General features: G+C 37.7%; 1 protein-coding gene across 3 annotated transcripts in view; it reads right to left on the minus strand.

The window, feature by feature from the left end:
- The window catches only part of cfap74 (cilia and flagella associated protein 74), a 54234-nt gene that overhangs the window by 11318 nt on the left and 17485 nt on the right, over positions 1 to 25431 (minus strand). For all 3 annotated transcript variants that reach the window (XM_008413084.2, XM_008413085.3, XM_008413086.2), the window contains exons 15-24: positions 25082 to 25148; positions 24047 to 24136; positions 23130 to 23315; positions 22314 to 22410; positions 20172 to 20254; positions 18687 to 18809; positions 18467 to 18588; positions 12227 to 12355; positions 4160 to 4247; positions 314 to 487 (exon numbers count right to left, since the gene is read on the minus strand). In XM_008413084.2, coding sequence (XP_008411306.2) covers positions 314 to 487; positions 4160 to 4247; positions 12227 to 12355; positions 18467 to 18588; positions 18687 to 18809; positions 20172 to 20254; positions 22314 to 22410; positions 23130 to 23315; positions 24047 to 24136; positions 25082 to 25148 — 1159 coding nt within the window. The remainder of the gene's footprint in view (positions 1 to 313; positions 488 to 4159; positions 4248 to 12226; positions 12356 to 18466; positions 18589 to 18686; positions 18810 to 20171; positions 20255 to 22313; positions 22411 to 23129; positions 23316 to 24046; positions 24137 to 25081; positions 25149 to 25431) is intronic.

The raw sequence follows: 25431 nt of genomic DNA on the forward strand, positions 1-25431 counted from the left end.
CCTTTGGAGAACAAGTTGGTGCTACGTTTAAATGTACAGTTTGCAGAGAAGTACGTTGCTTTTAGCTGGAATCTGTAACAATAGTTAACATGGTCTCTGATAATATGAGAGAACCCCCAGATTTCAAACAACAAATATCTTTCCCAAATCACAACGTAAGAAACCAGTAGATCCATAGTTCACTGTCATCCACTACATTATGTTAATCTAGCAAATTACTATTAATTTTTTATTTTTTGTACCAGTCAGAGCAATCTAGTGGTATTTGTTTCACACTTGTTTCAGAACCAACAAGACATATAAACTAACATACCTCAGGAACTGCCACAAAACCAAAGTCTTGAGGCAGGATGGACCTGTTGGTGAGGCAAACGGTGGTTCTGACAAAATGGTAGATAGAACAGTGACCAAAGTCCACCTGGATCTGGTCAAACTGCAGGTCTGAAGATGTGACAATAGCATGGATTGTGTATTGAGCTGGAAGCACCTAAAAAAAATAAAAATGCAAAAGGCTCCTTTTTATTTATGGTAAACATGTTGTCACTTTACTTTGACTGGAACAATTCAGCATCGCTCGAGTCAACGCATTTTCATTCCAGTTCTTTCTTTTGGATCTTTGTTTTATTTTTTTACCATCATGCAAATGTTAACCTATGGTATCTCAATATAGTTTGACTTGCAGGAAACATATTCTTCGACTGTCCTTGAACTCTTATCATTTTTCAAGTCTTGTTCATGAATTGTTATAGCATGACATTAATGACACATGGAAAGAAAGCACACATAATGGACAGAATTTTCTCATTTAAATAAATATACACAGTATCCAGTGAATCCATGTTTAAATTTAGTCGTAAGATAAATCGTTTTTTATGCATTTTATGGATGTCATAATCAGGCAACAACAATTTTTTTTGTGAGCGTATTAAACGTACAGTTCTAGCTTAAAAGTAAGCTGTGAAAATTGAAATATAAGCACCAGATGACAGGGACCTTACTTTCTTTCTCTTACCCAATATTTTTCCAATGCTCTAATCAAGTTAGAATACAGAATATAACATTTAAATCTAACAATACAAAAAATTTTGCAAGAGTATTTTCAGTGCTGTGAAAATGTGTAGCCTCTTACAGATTTCTTTTGTTTTAGTAGTTTTGGAACACCGACATGTTCAGGTCACACAAATTTTAATTATTTAATTCTTCAATCAAAATACTGCAAATTGAATATTTATCTCATCAAGGAAAAAAAACTAACCTAACCCTCTGTTAAAAACTAACACCCTTACGTCAAAGGTCATCTCACAGCGTCTCGATCAGATTTAGGTTAAGACTTTGACTACGTCACTCAAAAACAGTAAGGTCAGTGTTCCAAGAAGCATATGGTCAGCATTACAGAAATATATTGGTTCAACTTTTTTTCTGTCTCATAAGTGGGGAAATAATTATACATATGCTTGGGACTATTCTAGGAGGAGGATTAATATAATTTTTTCCCCCCTGTAAATAGCAATCGCAGCAGAATTAGAAAATAAACTCCACAGCATGTTGGCACAAATGAATCACTGTGAGACAGCAAAGCCTGGAAAACCTGACTGTTTTGGGTTTAATCAATAACGGAGCTCTAAAGCACTAAACTGTGGTCATGTTTAGAACTGATTTTTTATTTATGTTTTTTTTTACATTTAGTAAGAATAATTAAACAAGTAAAGTTAACAAAACGTCTTTCTTCTCCTTGTTTTGACTCAAGATGGCTTCCTCCTGAGTCATGTCAGTACTCAGCAGAGGACCGTCACTGTGGCATTTCTTGCCAGCTGCTGTGTTGTCTGCTGACCAAACGATGAGCGCATGAATGTGTGCGACTGTTTCTGACGGTTTAATGCCAGGAACTCAGGGCCTGAGGCTGGGGGCAACAGCTTTGATGCTTCACGGGAACATCCTGGCTGAGTTTTTGGCTCCTCTTCAGTGCCACGCACACCTCAGTCCTCTCCTCTTTTTGCCCTTGTAGAGAAATGGACCATTGGTTGGCTGGCAAATGAGAGCAAGGTGACGGTTTGGCAAGAAATGGAACCAGATTTAGATTTGCTCAAAAAAAAAAAAAAGAAAAAAGCTGGCAGAAGCAGTGCACAAATGTTTTAACGGCTGTTCTGGGCTCTTTTTTTATGTAAAGGCTGCAGTTCACAAATTTCATAATACTAGACAAAATATAATATAAAAATTTGACTCGAGCTTCAACTTTATAACTTTTAAACAGCCACCTCGATCTTCAGTAACTCTTGTTAATTAATGAGTTACAGCCACATTTAATTTCCCTTGGGGATTATTGAAGTATTTTTGAATTGAATTGAACTGAATTTAAATTGTCTATAAAAAAGACGTATCTGGCCTGACCTACAAATGAAAAGGTTTAGTAAGTAGGCAGATTCACAACCACATTATGTAGCCTGTTCCATTCCAATCGAAACCAGAAGGATGTAGTTAGTAAAATAATCTCTGCACTCTGCAGGCAGAAAGAGAGCAGTTGTTAGGGTAACCTACAGTGCTCTAAATTCAGACTGCACGCTCTGCTTTACTGCACTATTCCAAGCAGAATATAGAATTAGTAAGCAGCAAAATCAAACAAATTTAGACAGAAATATAAAGAGATTCAATCCAGTTTCAGAAGACAATCATTGCTAGTGTCATCATTCTCCTCAGCTTCACTCACTAGTGCAGTATGCATCATGTATTAAAATTAAACAAATTACGTTGATCATCTTGCAACTCAAACTAAACTTGAATACTTTGGAATGGATGCCAAAATCAGCCAACTCACTCGTCCACCATAATATTTGCTAATGCCAGCTGACCAGCTTGCGATGTCAAGTACCTGCTATATATGAAGCTGTCATTTTTCTTCAGAGTGCTACTCAGTGTATTTTTTGTTACATGCTTTTGTTGAAATCCGTACTGCATGATCCAGGTATGCGTTTTTCATTGTCAGTGTGTATTTGCTAGCGAAAAAGAATCTTAGCTGGATATCATCTCTAGCGACTCAAACTCCAGTATGGTCTTTTCTCTCTTTCCTTTACAGGCTGTCACAGATAACACATCAGAATAAATGAAGCTAAGAAATCAAGTAACTATGTTACTTTTGGTTGGTATAAAAAAAATGATGTATGTATTAAACACGACTTAGCGGAAATTTAACTTCACAGTTTGATGCCTTGAAATTGGCCTCTGTCACTTTAAGAAGCTCTTGCTTTTTCCGACACTCCGCCTTCAACACGTCATCACAGCAATGCTATTATAATGCAAAACTCAAAATAGTAGATTTTAGATAACACCCTCCTTTATTGCAGTTTTTTTAAAGTCTAAGAAAGGAGTTCCACATTATTTGTAGGGTTACATAACATCAGGAAACATGTAACTGTGCACCACTTTGATGACGACATTGATTGCTATTAACCCTAAAACATTTTCTTACAAACAAGAATGCACAAAATTCTGACCAACATGTAGATGCATTTCAAAAATCCTAATTAATTTTTTTTAAAAAGAAAAGAAAACAGCTGGTGACATTTAGCTTAGACTGAAGATGATGAAAAAGGAGACAGGGAGCTGCAATCCTTTATTCTAGATAACATCCAAATGAGACATTTTTATAACATGTTTCTATTTAATTAAGTTTGCACTTTGGGGTTATCTCCAGACTCCCATGGTGAAGAAACAGAACTGTTTAGATTTTTTAAAGCCCTAATGGATGTGGATTATTAATAACAAAATACGTAAAAAGTTGTGTGATTCTAGAAAAAAACCCCAGGATGTCTCTAAAAACAATGTGGAAAACGTTCAGCCTTCTGTCATTATCAGCCTTTTCAAAAAGAAGAAGCTCCATGCATTTGGCTGCTGCATGCCCATTTGAAGCAAATGAAGTAATTTTCTGTAAAACAATGTGGGGTAACCTTTATGCTTGGCTTATTAGCGCCTGTGGAGTATCTGGGCCTGGAGGGCGAGAGATAATTTTAGCCTGTTACCAGCAAAATAGGTTACAACCTTCAGTGATGCTGCTTCTCTCAAAAAGTAGGACTCAAGCACCACCACACTTACATGGGAAGTGCACTTTCCTCAGGATCACAAGGATCCTGTGAAATGAGCAGAACATGTAAAATATGATACAAACCTGCCCTGCTACTTGTACTGTCATTGGAACCTCTAGGACGCCCGTGTCACTGTCAAAATACTTCTGAGCGTCTTTGGACAGGGATTGTCTAAGGAGAAGGCAGAGAAAGGAAAAAAACAAACAAACAAAAAAAACAGTGTGAGAACAGAGTCGTTTATATAAAGCAACGCTTTTTATAGTCACGAGCGAAGCAGTGCAAGAATCTAAAAAAAAGAGAATGCTCAAAAACAATATAGGCGCAACAGTGACTTTACCAAAATATGTTTTTCTTCACAGATGCCAGATCTCAAAAGTCAAAAAAGCCAAGAGCCGCTCGAAGGCTTTGTCAGGGTTAGATTCAGATTCAGACCCTGAATGGTTACTGTAACCCACGGCTGCTAAGATCGGATTGCCAGAGAAAGCAGGGGAGAGATGAAGAGTGCGCCTCCACACTACTGTAGGTTGTAGCCATGGTGATGAGAGACGTAAGTATGATTCAAAGAGGACACAGGCTTATGTAAAACTCATTTCCCTCAATATCAGCAGGAGTTGAGTGCTGCTCTCATGATAACATATACACTGGATATATATTTAGAATGTTTGCCTTACATTTATCCACCAACTCTCTTTCTTTTTACTTGAGTAAATTGTTTATTTTCAGATTTTTTTTTTATTAATACAAAAGTGACAACGGACAGATATACAGCAGGAATAAGACACTAACATACTACCAACCAGTGGTGCGTCATATTAGCATGTAACAAACCAAATGTTGAAAGAAAACAAGGCAACCTTATCTCATAGTAACAGAGCAACATAACGCTACTCTGTGAGTGATATTGTATTCAAAAAGGGTGACCAGATTCTACAGTACTTTTTTGCTGAACCTCATAGGCTACAAGTAAATTATTCATTATGTATCTGATCGGATAAAAGGTGAGGGTTCAGTTTCCTTCCAGGACATGAGTATCAACCTGTATCAGCGAAGCAAAGGAGTAATGTTTGACCAGTAACATGTTCTCGTTACTAAACGTTTGCGTATTCAGCAACATTATGGCTGTTAAATGAGCAGATGTGCACTCGTTATTGATGAAGACAAAGAAATTATTGTATGAATTGCTAGTTTGTAGTTTGTTTTGCTTGGTTTTGGTGAAATCTAAAAAAATAACTTATCAGACATGTATGTAATTACTAAACTGGCTTTTCAAAAAAATTCTCTATTCAGTTACTTGAATCCATCGAAGGCTAATGAAGTGTACATAGTTTCTTTGTGAATAAATAAATAAATAAAAATAAATTAAAAAAAAGCATAACAGTATAAGTGAATAGGGGTAAAGCCAAGTCTTTTTGTTGGGACACCAAAAAAATCCCAATGAATGGATATACTACAAACATGAGACAAAGCTAGGAAGATAGCGTCCCCATTATCATGCAAGGTGTTGCAAGACCAAAACTTGCAAGACCAAAACGTATGACTAATGGTGGCTGGTGATTGATTGCACCAAGGGCAGTTATCATCCAGGGTATCATGTCTTTGCCAATTTGGCTCCAAGTAAATTAGAACAGTGAAGCAATTTAAACGGCATTAGGCAGTGACGTACAAGTAGTGGATGAGTGAATACGATTGATGTCAGACTCCCAGATCTTGTCAGTAACCTGTATTCCCAGATCATCTTTCCAAGTCCTCCCAGGGAGTGAGAGAGACTAGCATGAAGCAAGGAGTTGTATATTAGTGAAATTTGCCCTTTAGTCATTGACCGAGCTTGCAGGCAATCCAATAATAAGAGATCCCTTTTTGCTCTTAATTCTGTCTGAAGTCTTGAAAACGGTTAAATGTTTTAGAGATATCCAGCTGGCGTTACTGTCATGCGAAGCATCACCTTTACAGTCGCATGGATAGGTTTGTTTCTCACATTTTCCATTCCTCACCGATACTGCAAACCTTCTGTTCAACAACAACAACAACAACTCAAAGCCAATAAGGTCACTGCCTCTCCTGGCAAAATTAAATCTCTGCAATTATGCAGTGATTTTTTTTTTCTCTTTCATAACTTGACCAATGAGCACAGAGTGTACATTTAAAGAAGCACTGTTGTTCTGCCCACTAATAGCGTCGCTGCTGGAGAGTCACTCTTGAATTAGCTTGGCAGGGCCGAGTGGAAAAGCCTGGTGGGGCGTCACCAGGCCCATATGCTCGGAGAGAAGATTTGCCCAGTGTCCAGCACAGATCTGTCTTGCGTGCTCCTCTTCTTGATTCCCAGATTATCCGCATCAAGTCTCGGGTTTTTTAGTCTTTTAATGATATGTTTAAGACTTGTGGAAGGCACAAGTGGAGTGGAATACAATAACTGGAATTTTAGAAGCACAAAACAAAAAAAAAAAACGCATCTCCAAAGTGTTTCGCAGGAAACCCATAAAATATCCACGTTCCTCGGCAAAATCCTGTGTAATCCAAAAGGTTAGGGCCATTTTGGGATGCATAATAAAAATTAAAATAAGCATTTATCACATTATCACAATAGTGCCTCTTTCATGTGATTTAAATAATACTGGAATTTATTTTACCATTAAAAAATTGATTATGAAGAGGATTATAAACAGATTTTGATCATTGCTTGATTGAGGGTTAGAAATTACAAAAAATAATGAATAGCTAATGCTAATATAACCAAACTAGCTATTTTGGTTGTGTCTTTCTATCTCCTGAGCCCTCTAAAAGTTTCTAGTAGTGACGTAATCAGTGTGCCAGCGGCAAAAAGCACTGGGGAGAGTCGTTCGCCCTAATCTGTAATAAATCATCCTTGTAATCTCCCTTTTATCAGCTGGAACCGCCGGGGTTGGCCCCGCTGCCTGCTCTTCAGAGATTACACCTAAACCGCTCAGACAAGCAATCCCATTCAAAGGATTCAGTCATCAGGTTTACAGAGCAAAAATAAGGAAACGGCGATCTCTTCATGCATCAGATTGGGTCGTTGTTTTCAAACCAGAAATCCAGGATCAAATGAGTTGGATCACATGGGGAGGAAATAAAGCACACAGGCTGAAAAAAACATACAGTGGCTTACAAAGAAAAATCCAAAGTCTACTGAACTTTTTTTTTTCTTTTTACATTGGAATCTAAATGTTATAAACCAACATAAAAGAGTGTATCACAGGGAAGCTCAAGAGGTTTGTTAGAAAAATTGAGTGAACAAACAGCATTATGAAGACCAAGAGACACAGCAAACAGGTCAAGTTGTATTGAAGTTGAACTTAAGCTATTTTAATGGGAAGAATTGGCAAAACTACTAACCTCTAAATATAAAAAAGCGATAGATACACTTACCACTTCTCCCCCCCTAAAGACCTGTATCTTTAATTACAACGAAAGGTGGTTATACAAATCATTGACCACAGATAGTTGGGGTATTTTAGCAGCTACCAGTAGCCTCAACCACCTTAAGTCACAGAACATGTTAAACGTTTGACTGAAATAAAAGTCCAGACCATCAGTTCCTGAAACCATACCACAAAAACCTCATAAAAGTGCACAGGAAGTCAGCGCAAACTCCGCCGGACCACGATAAAAAACAATTGTGGGGTCCAAATGACCCCATCTCTTAAGACCTAGGGAGAGTTAATGAAGTTTAAGAGAAAGATGATTCTCCTTAACAAAAACAAAAAAGAATTCCATAAAGTATCAGCAACAGCTGCTCCACACAGCAATAAAAAACCAGACAATTTAATGATAAAATTATAATGAAACACACAGCGATTCAATCAAAATCCTAGCAGGGAATAGCAGCGTGTGAGATGGTGCTCTGGATACTATGAAGAAGAAATTATGTAGTGCACATAACAGTGCTTTGGATGTGTGAGGGAAAAGTGTGGGCTGGCTGGTGACAAATAAAAGTGGAGGAAGACAGGGAGAGAAGGGATGAGGCAAGAGAAGGCAGCTGAACGATGTGGGTAGCTCGAGCACAAACCCCTCACAGGAGGAAACAAGAGTGTGCTCACTGTCTCCCAGAAGCCCGAGGAGGGCAGAGAAGGCGCAAACACCTGTGTGAAGAATGAAAGCTATGAGTCATTTCAGAGTCCACATTTAACAGGGTGCATGTGTGTGTGCGTGTGTATGTGTGTGTGTCTGTGGAAGCGTGTGAGCGTGGATGTGACAGTGAGTGGAACCAGTGCAGATAATGAGGATTTGGAAATCCAATCGTGCTCCGGCTGGGAGAATTGGTGGTGCCATTTTAAATGACACACTGCCTCTGCATAAGACAAAAGCAAAGCGAGAAAAAAAATTAACAGATCGGAACAGAAGATCCAACCATGACAGAGGGAAAGGAGAGACACAGCCGGCTGATGTGCTGAACACATTATTTATTTTCCCTCCTCAGACTGTATGGTGCCAAATTCTATTTTGGGTAAAGGATGCTCTTTTGGTTCATGAAGGTCCTTTTTTTTATTGTTTCTAAATCTAATCCAAATGTTTTGTTTCTCACTATCGTCCTTACTGCTGAACTGCAGACCGAAGCTTTTATGTTCCTGATCTCACAACTGATTAAGAGGCTGTATGCCCTCAACATATGGAGACAGGCACACTCATATGTTCTTTCAGGTCTTAATGGGTCCATGACCCATAAGATCCCTCAGCATAACTTACTGCCTTGTTTTCTCAATCCCTATAAGACTTTAACCTTTGAATCTGGATAAAGAAAAAAAAAAAACATCCTTACAATTACTTTCCATCCCTGTGGGCTGATGTACGATCTGGGAATTTAAGTAATCAGCCCCCAACGTTATCCACCAAGACACACAGTCAATAAGGTGTTGCGCAGCCAATCTTTCTTAAATCATTGACTATTTTTGCAGCTTGCAAAATATTTTTGAGCCATGTCATCAAGTGGTTGATTTATCACAGGAAATTACCTTCATGGTGAACGTGAGACTGAACTCATTTCAAAACGGAGGGCAGATAGCGTTAGCTTATCATTACACAAAAACCTTATTGGTAGAGAAAGCTGCGCGTCTGTTTAAGAATGTAGCTGTTTGTGTCAAGATTTCTGGATGAGAATGACAAAGCTATGCATGTTTCAGGTGAACACTGCTTTCCTGGCCCTGATTACATGATAGAGAAGGCTACGAGGCTGTCCTGCAGCAGTTGGTATTTTGTGAGGAGAAACTATACGCTGTGGTAAAGAAAAACAAGTAAAAACACTGGGAGTTGCCGTATTTTCCCAGAGCATGTGCAGGTTTTCACCAGGTTTCCTGTCTTTCCACCACTGCAGTCAAAATAAAAAATCATGTAAAATGTGTAGATTGGCCACTAGAAACTTTGCGGGACTGTGCACATGGATGATCGTTTGTTATGTGTTGCTCTGTAATAAACTGATGATCTGTCCAGAATTTTGGAGTAAAGAAAGAAAACATGGATAGGTAAGTAATGAACTACTCTGCTAAGTCTTTCATAAGTGGACATAAAGACCTGTTTGTTCTATTCAGACGTATAGTGCTTTGCTGAAGCTGCAACCACAAGCTTTAATGTACTGGGATTGTATTTGATAAACTAACACAGTGTTTGAAATGGAAGGGCAATGATAAGTGGTTTGTAAAGTTTTTACAAATAGCTAAAGTGGGATGTCAATTTATAGTGAATTCTCTTTAACACCCCTGAAAAAAGTAATCAGAGGCTACCACTCTGTAATAATTAGCTAGGCTTCCTATCAAATCACTTCATAAAATATTATACATGACATTTCTTGTTCAAGACAACTTCAGATATTATTAAAGGCCAACAGTTGCCAGAACAACAACAAAGTGCAGTTAAGTGGGTCTGGAGACTTAGATTACATAAGCAGAATCAGGGCCAGCAAAAAAAAAAGAAAAAAGAAAAAACTGTGGTGGATGGCTGAACGCTACGAGAAGTTTCATAAAAACAGGGAGGGACACGATGAATGTGGAGAAGTAAAGGAGCTAAGACACAGAGAAAGAAACCCAAAAAGTACAGTTAAGGGTGAGAGGCCAAGAAAAAGACAAGCGTGAGAGTGTGAGAGAGTGGGAGAAGACAACGCAGGAGGCAAAGGCAGCCAGAGTGAAAAGAAGTGTGATGCACAGGGAGTAGGAAGGGGGTGGAAGCTGTAGTTATGTTAGCGCATGTGAAAGACGCACCATCACAGCAACAGCAGCAGCAGCAGCAGCACGAGTAAAGCTGTCCTCTAATCCTCGCATTAAAACCTCTGCTGATTCAATATGACAGATTACTGACATTTTCCCACTTTCCTCTCGAGTTCCCCTGCTATTTGACGACTAGCGTGTGCCGCTAACATTCTGTTTGAAGTGGAGGGAAAATTTTCTTATCGTTTCCAAAAAACACATCAGCCCAGCTATTAATATAAAAAGCTGCCTAACTATGAAAAGGGGGGAAAAAAAATAAAGAGGGTGGGCAGAGGAGCGCCCACGCAGGTTTTTACATATTGCACGCCTCTCACATTCACCCTGGGGGTCCCCTGTCCAACTCCTGCCACTCCATCTATATATAGAGCCTGGATTGTTGTTGAAAGAATTAGCAGGTCCTTCAAAGTCATTAGACGCCATTATCAGAAGCCTTTATGGCTCTGCTGTGATGAAGTCACTTTTGTATCCTCTGTCTGTCGGTTAGATACAAATGCATGCACTTTAAAAACTGTAAGACTTCACTGCCAGCAGATATTCACCTAAGGGACCCAACTGTAGTCAACAGTCATGGATCAAGGTATGATAACAATAAGTAAAAAATCCACAGTTTTTTATGAACGTAACATATGAAAACAACAGCACATAACATGATCTCTGGTTCCAGTATAGTCAGTCTGACTTTGAAAGTACAATAAATTCAGTCCAGCCTTCTTTTAGCCAGCTGACTGTTAGTATGCAGCAACAGGTGGGGGAAGGGCAGCAATGTGTTATTAAATGCTCCATGAAACCTGTGGAGAATGTATCTGTTCTCCCTGCTAAGTTCTTGATGTATGAGATTGAAGAAGAGTCAGTGAGTTGAATTCATGAAAACTATTTAATAATACCAAAATACAGCCGGTCCATTTCTCATGCCACCTTTAGGAGCTAGCAGGAAACAAAATGACAACAAGCAACACTTGGTAACTTCCTTTGTTAGACTCTGTCTTAGCTACACCCTAGAGAGGGCGTTCTCTAGTGTGTCATTTCCTCTACCCATAGCTTTGAGGGCGTTTCCTAACATGTAGTTTCCTTTAACTTTAGCTTTGCAACTAGCAAAAAGAGATAGAAGGAAAATCACAGAATTATTTATTCTCAACAAACCCAAATGAAACTCCAGTGCTTTCTTTGGTACCCCATTAAAAGTACTTTAGAGATGGTACAACATTAAATTCTAATGATTTTGAAACTTGTTTAATACCGATAACCCCAGGTCTACTAGCCAAAACCAGCAAAGTAGATTAACACCGGATGCCCATGGCCTTTTATTAACTTCTAATTAGTGAGGTTCTTTTTATGTTTTTTAGCCTGGAAAAAAATGTATGGCAATATGCTAAAAATAGTAGCTTGAGCTGTACTGCAGAAATTAGCCTAAACAACAACAATAATTAGGCTAGCTAGTTAGCCATTTTTCAACCACAACTTTGACTTCTTACATCTTGTTTTTAAGTGGATGGTTGTTAATATTTTACTTTTTATAACCACTTTAACATGTTATTTAGATGAAAGACAGCATCAACACTTTACGGTAATCATTTGAATGATTTTTTAAACTATATTTATCACGATTTAAGCTACTGTACTTAGAACCTGAGATTAAAGAACAACTCGAGAGTCTTTTGGCAAAGAAAATCAAAAGTTGACAAGTAGCTACATTTTAAGATTTAAAATTTAAAGGTTTACAATTTTACAACAAACTTTTTTTGATCTCCTAAAATATATTTTTTTTTAAATATCAAAGAATCCAAGCCTGAGGACTGACGCTGGAGTTTCCTCTAAAGAGCAAAACACTTTGCACTTTAATAGGCCAACAGAATCTGAACAGCTTCCCTTTACAATAAGATTATCCGTGCGTCAGTGGATCCATTAACATTGCATCCTCTGTGTGTCCTTCCTTACCTTGGGATGAATTTCAGCTGGGCATTGAAGGTTGACAGAGCCTGGATGAAGCCACGTTTGGGTATAATCTGCAGGTGTTTCCTCATCTCCCGGCACACATCAAAGGTCAGTTTAAAAGCTCTGTTTTCTCTGTCATGCAACAAAGTGTACATTATCATTAGACGGCCGCAACAAAAAAAATGCTTTCAGGGTGAGAAACTGATTATGACAATTTATGTAGTTTATGAAATCTTTAAAACCACCACAGAAATAGAAATCAAAAATCTATGTAGTTTATGAAGTTTAAAAAAACAACAACACAGAACTAGAAATCAAACATCTGCCACATGAAGTGATATGTACTAGGTCAAAAATCAAATAATTAAACAAATATATTTTATGATTGCAGCATACTATAAGGATTTATTAAAAATAAATAAATATTGTATAGGTTTATGCATTGAACCTGTGGAAGGTTTACAGATTGATAAAAGTCCATCGTCTGAAAGCAGATGACAGACTTTTCTTGATTGGCACCATTGTACGTTGCCTTGTAAAGAATATGATCTTCAAGTTCAAATCGTTTTCAGATGTTCAAACAGATGGTCGCAATAAGTCAAATGTCTCTTCATTTTAAGAATTCGCAAAGACATCCGACCAGGGAGAACTGTTTCGTGAAGGTGGGATTTGTACACATTTGTGTCTGCTTTCATCTTCAATGACACACAGACGAGAGAGGAACCCCAGAAAACACCGACAGAGGTTTCCGATTTTGACTCCCCTCCCTCAACCGAACTGACCCACTTAAACGGTCGGGTCAGCCAGATGCTTGCTTCCCCGAGGCGAGGGCTAGCAGGGACACTTGGGAGGTATTAAGTCTCGGTTTTTGCTGCATCTAAATGACAACCTTCAAATAAACCCTTGGTGGAATATTTATGGCCACATAATCAGTTTGGCCAATGAGCCGTTTAAATTAACGGGGTCATTTGGCTGATCTTTTAGTTTTTACTTGCGGAGTGTGATCATTTTATTTACAAGTCAATGTCAAATTCATATAAAGGGTGTTGGTTCTGATGCAACATTTGGCAATATAAATATCTAAAATACAAATGCTGGTTTCTCAACATGTATGTTTTTACCCTACTATCAAATAGAAGGTAAAAATAATAATTTGTTGGAATAAATTGATGTTTTAGATACTAGTCAAATTTGCAGAAACAACTTCAAGAAGTAAAACACTGCTAAATGCATCGTGTGTAAATTATAAAAATTCTGTCACATGTTGAAAAATACAGAAGAACCCAGCTTTTTGATGGGAATAGAATTACTCAATGGGGAAAATAATCCTACATTATATTTATTTGGTTTTTAACAGTTATCTGTACCACAATTATTGGCAACCCTTCTACTAAAACTTGGTACAACTCTCTTTTGTCGGTAAGACAGAACTTAAACTTCTACTATAACATTTCAAAGGTCCAGTTCCTCTGTTAAGCTCATTCCAAAGATAAAAAAAAAAATGGATCTGTGGGCTGAAACAGCCATGGCAGAAGATTGACGTTATGTCTGCTGTGCATTTTCTGCGTATTTTATTGGATCTTTATCCTGCTAAGAAACCAAATTAAAATTCTTCTTTGCCAAATGCCACAAAATTTTTATTTCAAATGCCCTGGTGTTTCAAAGACTGTCCCCATGGGGTCATTGCAAGAGAAATAGCCCGGAAATACCAGGTGTGTTTGCACATGAAATCTAATCTTAGTCTGCTCTGACTGAGGCGTCTGGTTCAGTGTAAAATGTCTCAATAGCATCTACTAAATTCCACACACTATGCTTGACATGTGAGGACAAAAAAAGGCTTTTTTTTTGTAGCACAACTGCTCAGGGTGTAGATAACATCCAGTGGTTGTTATGGAGACTCCAGACATACTCTGCTGCGTTTCTCTAGCAGTGAGCTTTAGAGATTTTTTTAACCTCCCTTGCCATCTGCTTGACTGTGTGTGGAGGCAAAATAAGCAGCCTGTCTGGTGGCAACTGGCTAAGAAAATTGGACCCTTGCGTAAATTAATTGGCACTTCTAATGCAGAGGATTCGCAGCGCTTTGTAAAATAAATTACAAACATATCTACAATATGAAGAGAAATACTGTAAACAAGTGCAAGTGTCAGAAACTCAATTTAAAGTAAAAAAAATGTTTCAGTTACGTTTAGGGTTACAGGTAAGATTGGCACTAGCAATTCTGTGTGAAAAAACAAAAAACAATTATTGCTTAAGTTAGGATTTTTGTCCCACTTGAAAAAAACGTACTCAAATTAAAGTTAAAAATATTCAACTGCAATAAAAGATTAATTTCTTGTCTTTTCACACTTTCTTACCAATGTCACCAATGAATCTGATTTGCACCTTTCCTTTTTTATATGACAATCTCCTGTGAACATGTGTCATTTTAATAAAAACTTTGTTCTGCTTTGAGAGCAAAACATACAAGAAAAAAAAGCATCCTGAAAGCCCTCCAAAAATAATTAGGTAAAGTATTGTTTTAAAATGCATCCTTGCAATATTACTTAAAAAGTCAAAGCATTAGTTCTTCCTGGAGTAAGCATGGATCTCAGCCACCTCATTGGTCCTTTAATTAGGTAGCGTGTAGCTACCTAATAGCTGTTATGCTACTTAGCATAACAGCTTTTTCACTGAGGCTTGAATTCTATGGTCTTTAAATTGTTTTGTTTCAATTTCCAGGCTGACAAAATATACATTCTTTATTAAAATTATTAAAATTGCATTCTTTATTTATTTATTTATTTTTATATTCATGAAATTTCCTTTGAAATCATTTAGTTGACTCTGTGTTCCTCAGTAGGTTCTCTGTAAAGCAATAATAGAAGAAAGCTGAAAGGGAGCAGATCAAAGCAGAGTATTATACTCCATGTCATTGGATTGGGGGACATAATCTGCACTTTAGGGAACTAGTTAGCACTATCATGCTTTAATTTGAGCTCTAATTTGAATTAAGTTTTGCATATCACCAAAGAAGCAACTCAAGAAGCAGGATATTTTTTTATTAGCAATGCTTTGTTTACTGTTGCACCAGCAACATGTTTATCCTATTCCAGGAAGCTATTTAAGCAGGCCTCAGGATGTACCAAGATGAGGTGTAGCACGGTGACTTCAAATGCAATAAATAGAGAAAAGCCAAGAATTTGTTGAAGAAAAAAATAAAAATAAATAAATAAACAAGATCGTTTGTATTTTTAAGGCCTTAGTTTGGGCAGGAATGTTTAACTCCCGAACTGGTGCCAGCGGAGGAGGGCTTCAAAGTCTCGGCTCAATGTTTGAAACAGAAAAGAAAAATTCTGCCAACTGTGCTCGGATATTCAAATCACCGGTTCACAGGCAAAAGTCAAAAACTGCATATCTTAAAGCCTCTTAAAATTCGTTCAATTAGTCAGAGAGACGTTCAAATCTCTGGCACACAGGCTGGGTAGACATATTCAATCTTGCTTTGTGTTGCTCTCTTAACTAATCTGTCACAAGCTAAAGACTACTTGTGGGACGGTTATCTATTTAGTGGGGGGAGCGAGTGACAATTTTAAATAATGAAAGCAGCGGCTCTCTCATTGTTCATCCCAAAAGCCTGCCAAGCTATTTTGTATTCAGATTATTGTCTTGGAGGCAGAGTGACATACTGCATAGTTTGCTGGTCCAAGCATTAGCATTTCTTTACTTGAAAAGCTGCACTTCATACTGACACTGTCATCATCATGTTGTCACATGTGCTGGTGTGCCAGCGCACCAGATGGCAGTTGTCACAAATCCCTAACCCTCACACACACACGCACACACACACTCCCTCCCCCACACTGATATGACACAATGACTGTAGAGGTGACGGACCACTCTTCTGCAAATGGTACTGCCCCTGGTGCATTCTTAACCTTTGCTGTGCATCACAATGCATCATATCCATAATCAGAAAGGCTTTGTTTGAGTTCTGCGCTGTCGTGAACAAAATCAAAGAGGACGTGAGTTTCCAGCTTACATTATCATTCATTTCTGAACATTTAGAAGCAGCTTCTATATATTTTTTAAATCTAATCCATGCATTGGTATAAAGCCTTATTGTGATTCTTTGGTACTAATGACTGTTAAGAGTTTTATGTTGTGTTGAAATGTGTTTTTGGCAATGGTGGTGGGCATTCGCACTGTAATCGGTGGGTTGCTAGTTTGATCTCTGGTTTCTGCACTGAGAGAATTCAGAGGAGTTTGATTTGTCACAAATGATCTGTCTCATACTGTGTTTAGTATGATGCAGAAGAACTTGACATATGACCCAAGTCAGTAGAAAATGTTTGGGATGAGTTAGAATGGAGATTGTGAACCATACTTTCTTATCCAACATTAGTGTCTGACCTCACAAACAAGCTTCAAGAATGGTAAAACATTCTGAAAAACCTTTTCAAAAGAGTTTTAGCTCTTAGCTGTGGATGTCGGTGACCTGATATTATATTAAAGTCTTTGGACTAAGAATGGGATGTCGTTCAAGTTCGTTTGTGTGTGTGTTCAAATTATTTTGCTGATATACTTCATGTTCATGTTCAGGATTCATGTTTTGGAGATTTTGTGAATATTATCTTTTATTTATCTTCCAAATTACTGAAACATAATGTTATCTTGTAATTTGCTCCAGTAAAGGACTGGAAAGTCGTCTAGGGTGTATCCTACTTCTCTTGCTGACTCCAGGAGAAAGGCAGCAGCCCCCTGACATCCTGAACAGGATTAAATTGGTACAGAAAATAGTTGGATGGATGTAAGGTTGTTCCACTTGCAGGTTTGCAAAAAACAATGTTTTCTTTTTTTTTATTTTAGTTAAAAATATCTGAAAAGTGCTGACATTCTCTCTCAGGGCTCAGTGCCTCTTAAACTCTCTCCCACATGCTTGTCTAACTGCTGATAATTAGACAGTGTTCGAAACAGACCTGTAATAGTCTAAGCCTGTTTTGTTACATAAAACTTGATTTATTGCAGACACAGTGCAGGTTTTGAAAGAAAAAAAGTGTGCGTTCAGTGCGCATGCTGAGAAGGTTGGAAGTGGAAAACAACAAGTCCTCTGAGATTACACAGCGAGGTACAGAGAGTGTTGTGTTTGTGTTTGGGAAATAAAGTGAAGTTACATTTATTTTTTATATAAACATGACTACCGTTTTATTGTATTAATTCCTTGCTTCACTTAAAGATGCAGAACTTTGAAACGGTATAGTATTAAAATCAGCTTGTTTAATTATTGTATAACGATTTTCTTTACGTATTCATACCTCGTGAAGTTTTTCACATTTTATAACCACGACTTCAACGCATTCTCTAGGTAATTTATATGACAGACCAAGACCACAGTAACACACACAACTCACACAGTGCAGGATTGGAAAGCCGAAGGAATCATCCTCTTTAGACGACACATCAGCGCGTTCATGACTGTCTGATTTTCCTCATCCTGCTGTCTCTCTTTCTTGGATCCGAGTCTAATGCTAAGCTCGTTAACACCTGTAACTTGCTGTCCATTTATTGAGGGGCAGCTTTCTCTGCCAAACATGGGTTTTTTGGTCTCATCTGATCTGAGCAGTGCTCAGTGAGAGCAAGCGTTTAGGCCACACTGAATGGTTGCCACGGGAGATTAAATGATTCCTCAAACATGGATGAAAAAAATCAAAGCAACATTTCTGGTATCTTTTTGATGAGGAAATAACATTACAGCATAATGTAAAGCTCAAAAAAGTTAATTTTACATGACATTGCCCCTTTTGAAACCCCACAAACCGTCACAGAACAGCTGTATTTGAACTAAGATTAAATGATTAACAGCTGAAATCTGTTTAGTAATTAGGCGCATTGTTAAGGTACATATTTGTGCTGGATTTTGTTATTGGTATCAGGGATACCGCTTCTTATATATAAATATATGACAAGTGATTCAGATCTTTTTTCTGTAAAATAAAAAAACAAAAACCTGAAAACCATATATCATGTTATTTCCACTACACAATCATGCTCTACTTGATCCACTACATCAATAAAGTGAATATTATATTGATATGGATACAGTGTGTATTCCCAGTGAAATACATTAATGCATGAAATCATGATGAAGTATGAAAAGGACCAAAGTCACTGTTTAGACTGCATTGCTGTCTTTTGTTTACAGGTAAAAAAAAAATTTAAAAAAAAGCGCATCAGTTGTTTTCAACTTTGCCTGTCTTTTGGACGCACCTGCTCTGAACGACGATAGTGTATTGATAAAGGCGGTCAAAGGTGCAGATCTTCAGGTCAATGCTGGGATGAATAACCCATACAGGGCTGCTGACAGCCACACCGCTGACATGGATGGGTATCTGTGTGAATAGGTCGTCAACCGAGACACACGTTTTCATCAATAATCATTTGAGGTAAACTAAACTCCCGTGACATAACATCCATCGATATAACATACTGGTTTTGTGTTTGCGTCAGAGAATCTGATGTAGAAGTCCATTATGGTCTCTCCGGGAACGGTTGGCTTGAATAAAATTTCCAGCTTGACACTTTGAAAGGGTCCAATCTCTCCTCCTCTTACCTACAAAACAGTACACGACACAGCAGGCAGAAAAAGAAGAAAGAAACATAAGTTGTTTTCAATTAATTTCTGCAAAACATTTCTAAACAAATGTGGGGATTCTTCATAAATCTCCTAAACCCATTTTTCACTTGAATTTCAACAAAGGCTGACATAAGCGCAACTTAATTTTGGTTTTAAGTCTTAGTTCAGCTTTGTCCAAGCACCAGTGCACGTGAGCTGGTTTAGTACACCGACATAGGTTTTAGCTGCCATGTTCACAGATTAAAGCCCCAGATTGGAGCGTGTCACACATGTCTGAGCCACAGTTGGAGCCATGAGCCGTCTGCAGTTTTGTCCCGCTGCCTATTTGTCACATGGAAACTATGTGTCGGAAAAGCTGTTGTCAACAAAACACTCAATTAAAACACATATTATTTGATTTATGCCAACTGATCGGCAATCACTTTTGACTGTAATGTTAGTGTTTAATCTAACAGTTAAAAAAAAAAAAAAATCTAAATCCTCTTTGAAGTCCATTATGATTTAAAAGGGGATAAGGAAGAGTTGCGTGCAGGTGAAAGGCTGGGTACTCCTCCATGTAACGTCAGCGCATTGAGAACAATAAAAACATGAAAGGCATACGCTGCAGATGCAGCGAGTGACTTGGTGTTTTAATGGATAATCCACAATTGAAGACGTAGCCTTGAACCATTCGATGTGCACATATCTGTCAAAATGACAACAAAGCTGAAGGCATGCAGGCGCGTGCAACACACAGTCATAAAAAGCACAGAGGGAGAGGTGATGCACCATTAGACCCCCACTAGAAAGATGTAATGAACCCTGATTGGCTTCTCAGCCACGTCTGGGCCACAAGGCATATGCAGCATCATGGTTAGAACAAGAAAAGGAGTGCAGAGTCTTCAGTAGCACTGTAGTCAAGAAAATCAATCTTTGCACGCACAAGAGATCATACGTCGTGAAGCAGATCAGCGGTTTAGACAAAAGAACTGAACAACGCATCTATAGCTAACAAAAATGCTCAGAAAATCCATACTTTAGAGTGAGGGTAAATCTGTTTCTCATCAGCTCATCGCTTCTCATCCCCAATCACTACGGAAGAATCCACATATTCCTTGTTTAAAAATAACCTCACACAGCAGAATGAAATAAAAGTTTGAAAGCTTCAGACTATGAGAAGTATTATTAGCCCCAAAGCAGTTTTCCCCATAAAAACATCATTTACATCAGGTTGTACAACTCATGCAGATACAGGCACACAGTTAGCAGCTTGTGTTTTAAAAGCATTCCCCCAAAACAATGTTTCTTAAAGTTTGTTTTACATATTTTATTGCAGTTAAAATGCTATTCTACACTTACATTTCCAAGTGTAATGTCGCAGTAGTCCACAAAGGTCAGGTTAACGCATGTGCCCATATCAAAGGAAAGGTGAGAGTTTATGTCTGTATAAAAATAAGAACACATTACAGAAGAACAGTGCAGGGAAATGATGCGCCGTGTTTTGGGGGAACAAATAGATCTATACATACAAACAAAATCAACCAAGTAACTGTGATAGAACAAAAACACAGGCACAGGGCTGATCAGTACCTTCGGTTACTCAACGTGAAGATTTAACAGACTGAAAACAAAGTTTGGTGCATTTGTATTTGAATTAATGTTTTAATTTGACCAGCATGTTCCCACTGACTGGCAGCAATATGTACAGTTTGATTAACAGGATAATGATGATAAAGTCTAGGAGCTCATGAGAAAAGATGAATGGTTACCAGTATTAGAGGAAACATGCAATGGCTTGTGAGCAATTTTCTGACGCATTTGGTTGTAATGCCAGCAAAATGTTTTACACTGAATATTGCGAAGGGTTTAAGGAATTTTTAAACATTCAATGTGTAACAGTGTAGATTTTGTTTTTGTTTTTTTAGAGATAACAGCTCTAGAACATTTGTCTTATTAAGTTATTATGCATTTTTGGGACATGCACTGACATTCCCAACTAAAAACATATTTTTAAAAGTAACTTTAAATCCAAATATGGTGGAAGTATGAATAACCTGGGGTTTAACTTCATATGTAATGATGCAAAAGCATGCATCTTGTTAGGATTAGGTTAGGTTTTTATTTTTGTTTTTCCAGAGAAACCATTGCAAATTATTTCAAAATGTTTCCCTTTAATGTGACAAATGACAATATGTGACTTTTTCCTTTAATACAGTATATTCAGAGTGATGTAGCTCCATTGTTTTAGTACTTTGTGAGGCGGAAGCTCAGCTGGGAACTGATGCATTGCATGAGCAAGTGTTAATGCTCTGCGTTGCCATAAGGGAGTCAAGGATTCCTCAAATAATAATCAAAGCAACATTATAACATGGAAGAACAAGAAATAACATTATTACATGATACAAAGCTCAAAAAAGTCCTTTAAAGTCCTCCTTTAAGTATCAAAAACTCAGAATTTTAACAGAAGTGTGGATGTTTATATACATTTAAAAGCTAGTATATACTGCAATACCACAGATAAATGAAAAACATGTCACTAAAATGGCACCGCTTCCATCTTCTACACTCAAAAAAAACATGACAAATTGTGAACTACCAACTTCCTGAAAATGTAATTAACTTCATGTGATTGACCAACGGAGAAGAAAGAGAGAAGAAAAAAATGGAGATGCAGAAACCCAACTGCCAAAGCCTGTAGAGCAGAAAAAAAAAAAAAGCCCCGAATTGCTTATCAAAAGATTCAGCTGTGGAGAGTGCTGAGCACAGCGATGAAGACTTTAGATGTGAGAGGACATAAAAGAGGAGATGCATCCTTGTCTCCAGCAGTGAGAGCAAGGTGAACCCTGCGCTTTTACCGAGTCCTCCTTTAGGATTTTGTTCCCACACAGACCAGATGTCCCAGCAACGATGAAGAGATAAAGCCTCTGCTCTCGTCCTTCATTCTACAGTCAGTTTTATGTAAACTCTCGGAGAGCAACTTCACAAAACATTTTTCAAATACAGCTAATCTGCGTAGCGATTTCGGATATAGACACAACAGTACGCTGAGCATACATGCTAATATGCTGCTAATGTTTGCCATCTGCTAAACCAAAACGGTGCCCATTTCAGACCCCTTTCACTCCTGCCAAACGCTTGGTGGTGCAAAATGAAAAGTAACATTTTAAAACTCTGCAGTGTTGGCCTGTGTGAATGTATACTGCAGCAAATATTCACTTGCCTGCTGCACTTTTGAGATTTCTAGTTGTAAGAACTTTGTGCAGGTTTAACCTGCTAATTTTCTTAAATTTTAGGCAAATTTTTTGAGTATCAGAAAACACATTTAGAAGCATCTACTTGAAATAAACCAAATTTGAGGCTGTAAAGTGATCAGGTATGGAGACATTAAAGTTTAAATACTTTTTCCAGGCACTCTGCAATTTATCACCAAAATAAATCTTTTACATATTTAATAAGATCCTTCATAAGTCTTGCTCTGGTTAAGCTCTGCAGTATTTTTACCAGGTTCCGTTGAAAAACTCTGCCGCTTTGCAAGGACCTCCTCTAAACTCAGTGAAAAAGAACTCCGGTGACTGGAATAAGTTATGTTTTCATTGTCCTACAAGCACAAAAAAAAGAAAGACAAACACTTGCTCATTACTCATTCATTTTGTACATGAAGGATTACAAGGTAACTTCCCACTTAGAATAATGCTGAACTATTTGAGTTCTTTACACAATAATTCATTTTATTCTGATTTACTTTTATTACTTATAGTAATAAAAGTAAATTTTATTACATAAAAGAGGAGGAAGCCTTAGCAACTTGTGACCCAAAGATCTGTGACCTGCTGTAATAAATCTTTCTTTGAGTCAGAAACCATGGCAAATACACTGCAAAAACACAAAATCTTACCTGGTAATTTTGGTGTAGTTTCTAGTGTAAATACACTTAGTACACTTGAAATATGACAAAACTAACTCAGAAGTAACTTTTCAGCACCGCATAGAGGCTTGTTTTCAGTCAACAATTATTTGATATTGATGAAAAGTAATATTTCAGAGGCAGATTATTTCACTTGCTCAATGGGAAACATGTCTTTCTATATGTGAAATAATTTCGCAGTGGGACCAGTACTTTAAAAAAAAAATCAGTATTAATAAATGATTCACTTAAAAGAAGCTCCTATATCTTACCAAAAAGTAACTTGTAAGTTAGTTTTGTCTGATTTCAAGTGTTCAGTGATGTCTGCACTAGACACCAGACCAAATACACTTCATAAGATTTTGTGTTTTTGCAGTGTGGAGCAACTTCTGAGTTTTATACTGATGGCTGACCGGATCTGTGTTGGCAAACTCATGGGATGGCATCTGGACAGGCCTCCTTGCCGCAGAGAGATGCATGGAGGTGCCCACGCTGAAGAAGTTGGCCAGCGCTCCGTTGTTGGTCAGGGTTATAGTCCGTGAAACACTCTCGCCGACAACGTGCGAGCCAAAGTCAATAGACTGGCAGTCAACCTCCGGCTAGGGAGAAAATATCCACAGATAAACACTGTATAGTCAGATGAGTTCACTGCCAATTACTTACAAGCTGCCACCTCATGTTCACAAAGGTTTTGATGCATAAACAAACAAACCGATTAAAGAAGGTGAGCTTAATTGAACTGGTGTACCAACTTAGTCATGAAGTGTTGTTCCTATGAAACTAGATGAAATGAAAGCAGTGACTAATAGTTCAGTGTCCTCCGTTTTCATGTTCCTCTTCTGTTCCTTTGGACAGGGCTATGAAGTTTCACCTGTGAGTAAACATCTCTCCTGCGTGTATCTCTGCAATATGTGCTTGTTTTTTCCTGTGCCAGGTTGTACTCGGCTCCACTGTTCTCTCGAGCATATAGCCTTTTGTTTTTGTTGGTTTTTTTTATGCTTCTTGGTTTTTATGCCCTCGAGATTTAGGCTTGTTTGGACTGAGCTGCCGTGTACCAAACCTGTGAAGTTATCACTCACGTTTTTTTATGCCGTCTGTCTCCAAGCGTACAACTGAGACCTGCGTGTGTCGTTATTATTTTATGTAACAGACACATATCTAAGCACTAGATGCACACTGCAGATGTGTGGTAGAGTCAACAAAAAAGGACAAAAAAATTATTGCATAAAAAAAAACAAAAAAAAACAGGAGAAATGAACCGAATCAGATTAGAAGGCTAATTCAACAACAGGCAAAAGCATTCTTTTGGTTTTTTAATGAGTCTACTCACGCTGCATTTCTTTATGGTGCATCTGACCGGCACAGAGAAGGGGCCACAGGTTGATTCAAAATAAATTTCTCCCTCCAGGTCTTCATTAATCTGCAAATATCAGATAACAAGTGAAATTGGGTTCTGACATGGGAGGAAACAAACAGTGACAAGAAAACAAACAAACTAAAAAAACAACAAGAAGCAAAGCACTGAACAGAGTCAAACGTTCAACAAAATTGCCCCATGCCCCCTAATGTTTTCCTCAGGCTTTTGGGACAATATAGAATGGCGATAAAATTGCTTAACTCAATCAGCTGACTCAAGGAAGAAGTGAAAGGGTCCGTTTATTGTCAAGGTGATTGACAGGAAGCGTCTGTCATTGCTTTAAAGTTTATGCAAGTCCAGGACCACCAAAAAAAAAACAACTGAAAAATGTATTCAATATTAGAATCGAGCACAACCACTCATTGAACCTGGTGTTCAAAGATTGTAGACTAATTTTCCTTTCTTGTTGATTACAATAAAACTAAGATGACCAAAAAATAAATGGAAAACATTTGACTAAAAAAAATGTTATCAACAGTACAACTTTCGTCTAACAGGACAAACATAAGACCCATTTTGTGTTTCATGTCACAGTTTTCTTTTCAGTAAAAACCAGGCTAGTTTGTTCATTTCATTAAACTTTTGCCTGTTTATTTTTTGGGGGTAAAAATGTGTGTATTAGCTTAAATTTGCAGTTCACATGTACGTTCAACCCAACAATATGGACCCACATGGCAAATGGTTTAGAACCACTTCTAAGACAGTGTTAAAGATAAAACTGTTCTAACAAGCAGAAGAGTATTTTAGTACCAGACTACCAGTTTAAAAAATGATTTAAAAAAAAGGAAAGGCAAGAAACTAAAAGACCTTACAAAGCAACAACAGTCATTACTTTGCACTACTTTGAATTATTACAAGTGGGTCATAGAAAGCAGTGTGTCCCAATATGCAGGTCATATTATGTTTTTCAGCCTCTTGGTGTCTGAATAAAGGGCTGACAGGACTTACCAGAGGATGGAATATAACCAGTATTTCAAAAGACATCCCAGTAGATAAAGAACCAGGAGGCTGAAAACTGAAACACAAATAAAAGACAGCATTTTAGACAACTCACCGAACAAGTAGTGTTCTCATTCTAAATATGAACTACAAATCAAGGTAAAAACATTTTAAGTTCGAGGGTTTAAATGTTTAAAGGATCTCACTTTCAAAAATGGTTTCTTCAAGAGTGCAAAACAGAACCTCTCCTCGTGATTTACTAAACAAGGATAGAGTCAAAATAAAAAAAGTCTATGACCCAGAAATCTACATAGTACAGTCTGGTAAATATGTAAAATAACTAAATTAAAAAGGGTTTA

Source organism: Poecilia reticulata, chromosome 7 (genome assembly GCF_904066995.2).
Source record: "Poecilia reticulata chromosome 7, P_reticulata-male-v2, whole genome shotgun sequence".
NCBI classification, from domain to species: Eukaryota; Metazoa; Chordata; class Actinopteri; order Cyprinodontiformes; family Poeciliidae; genus Poecilia; species Poecilia reticulata.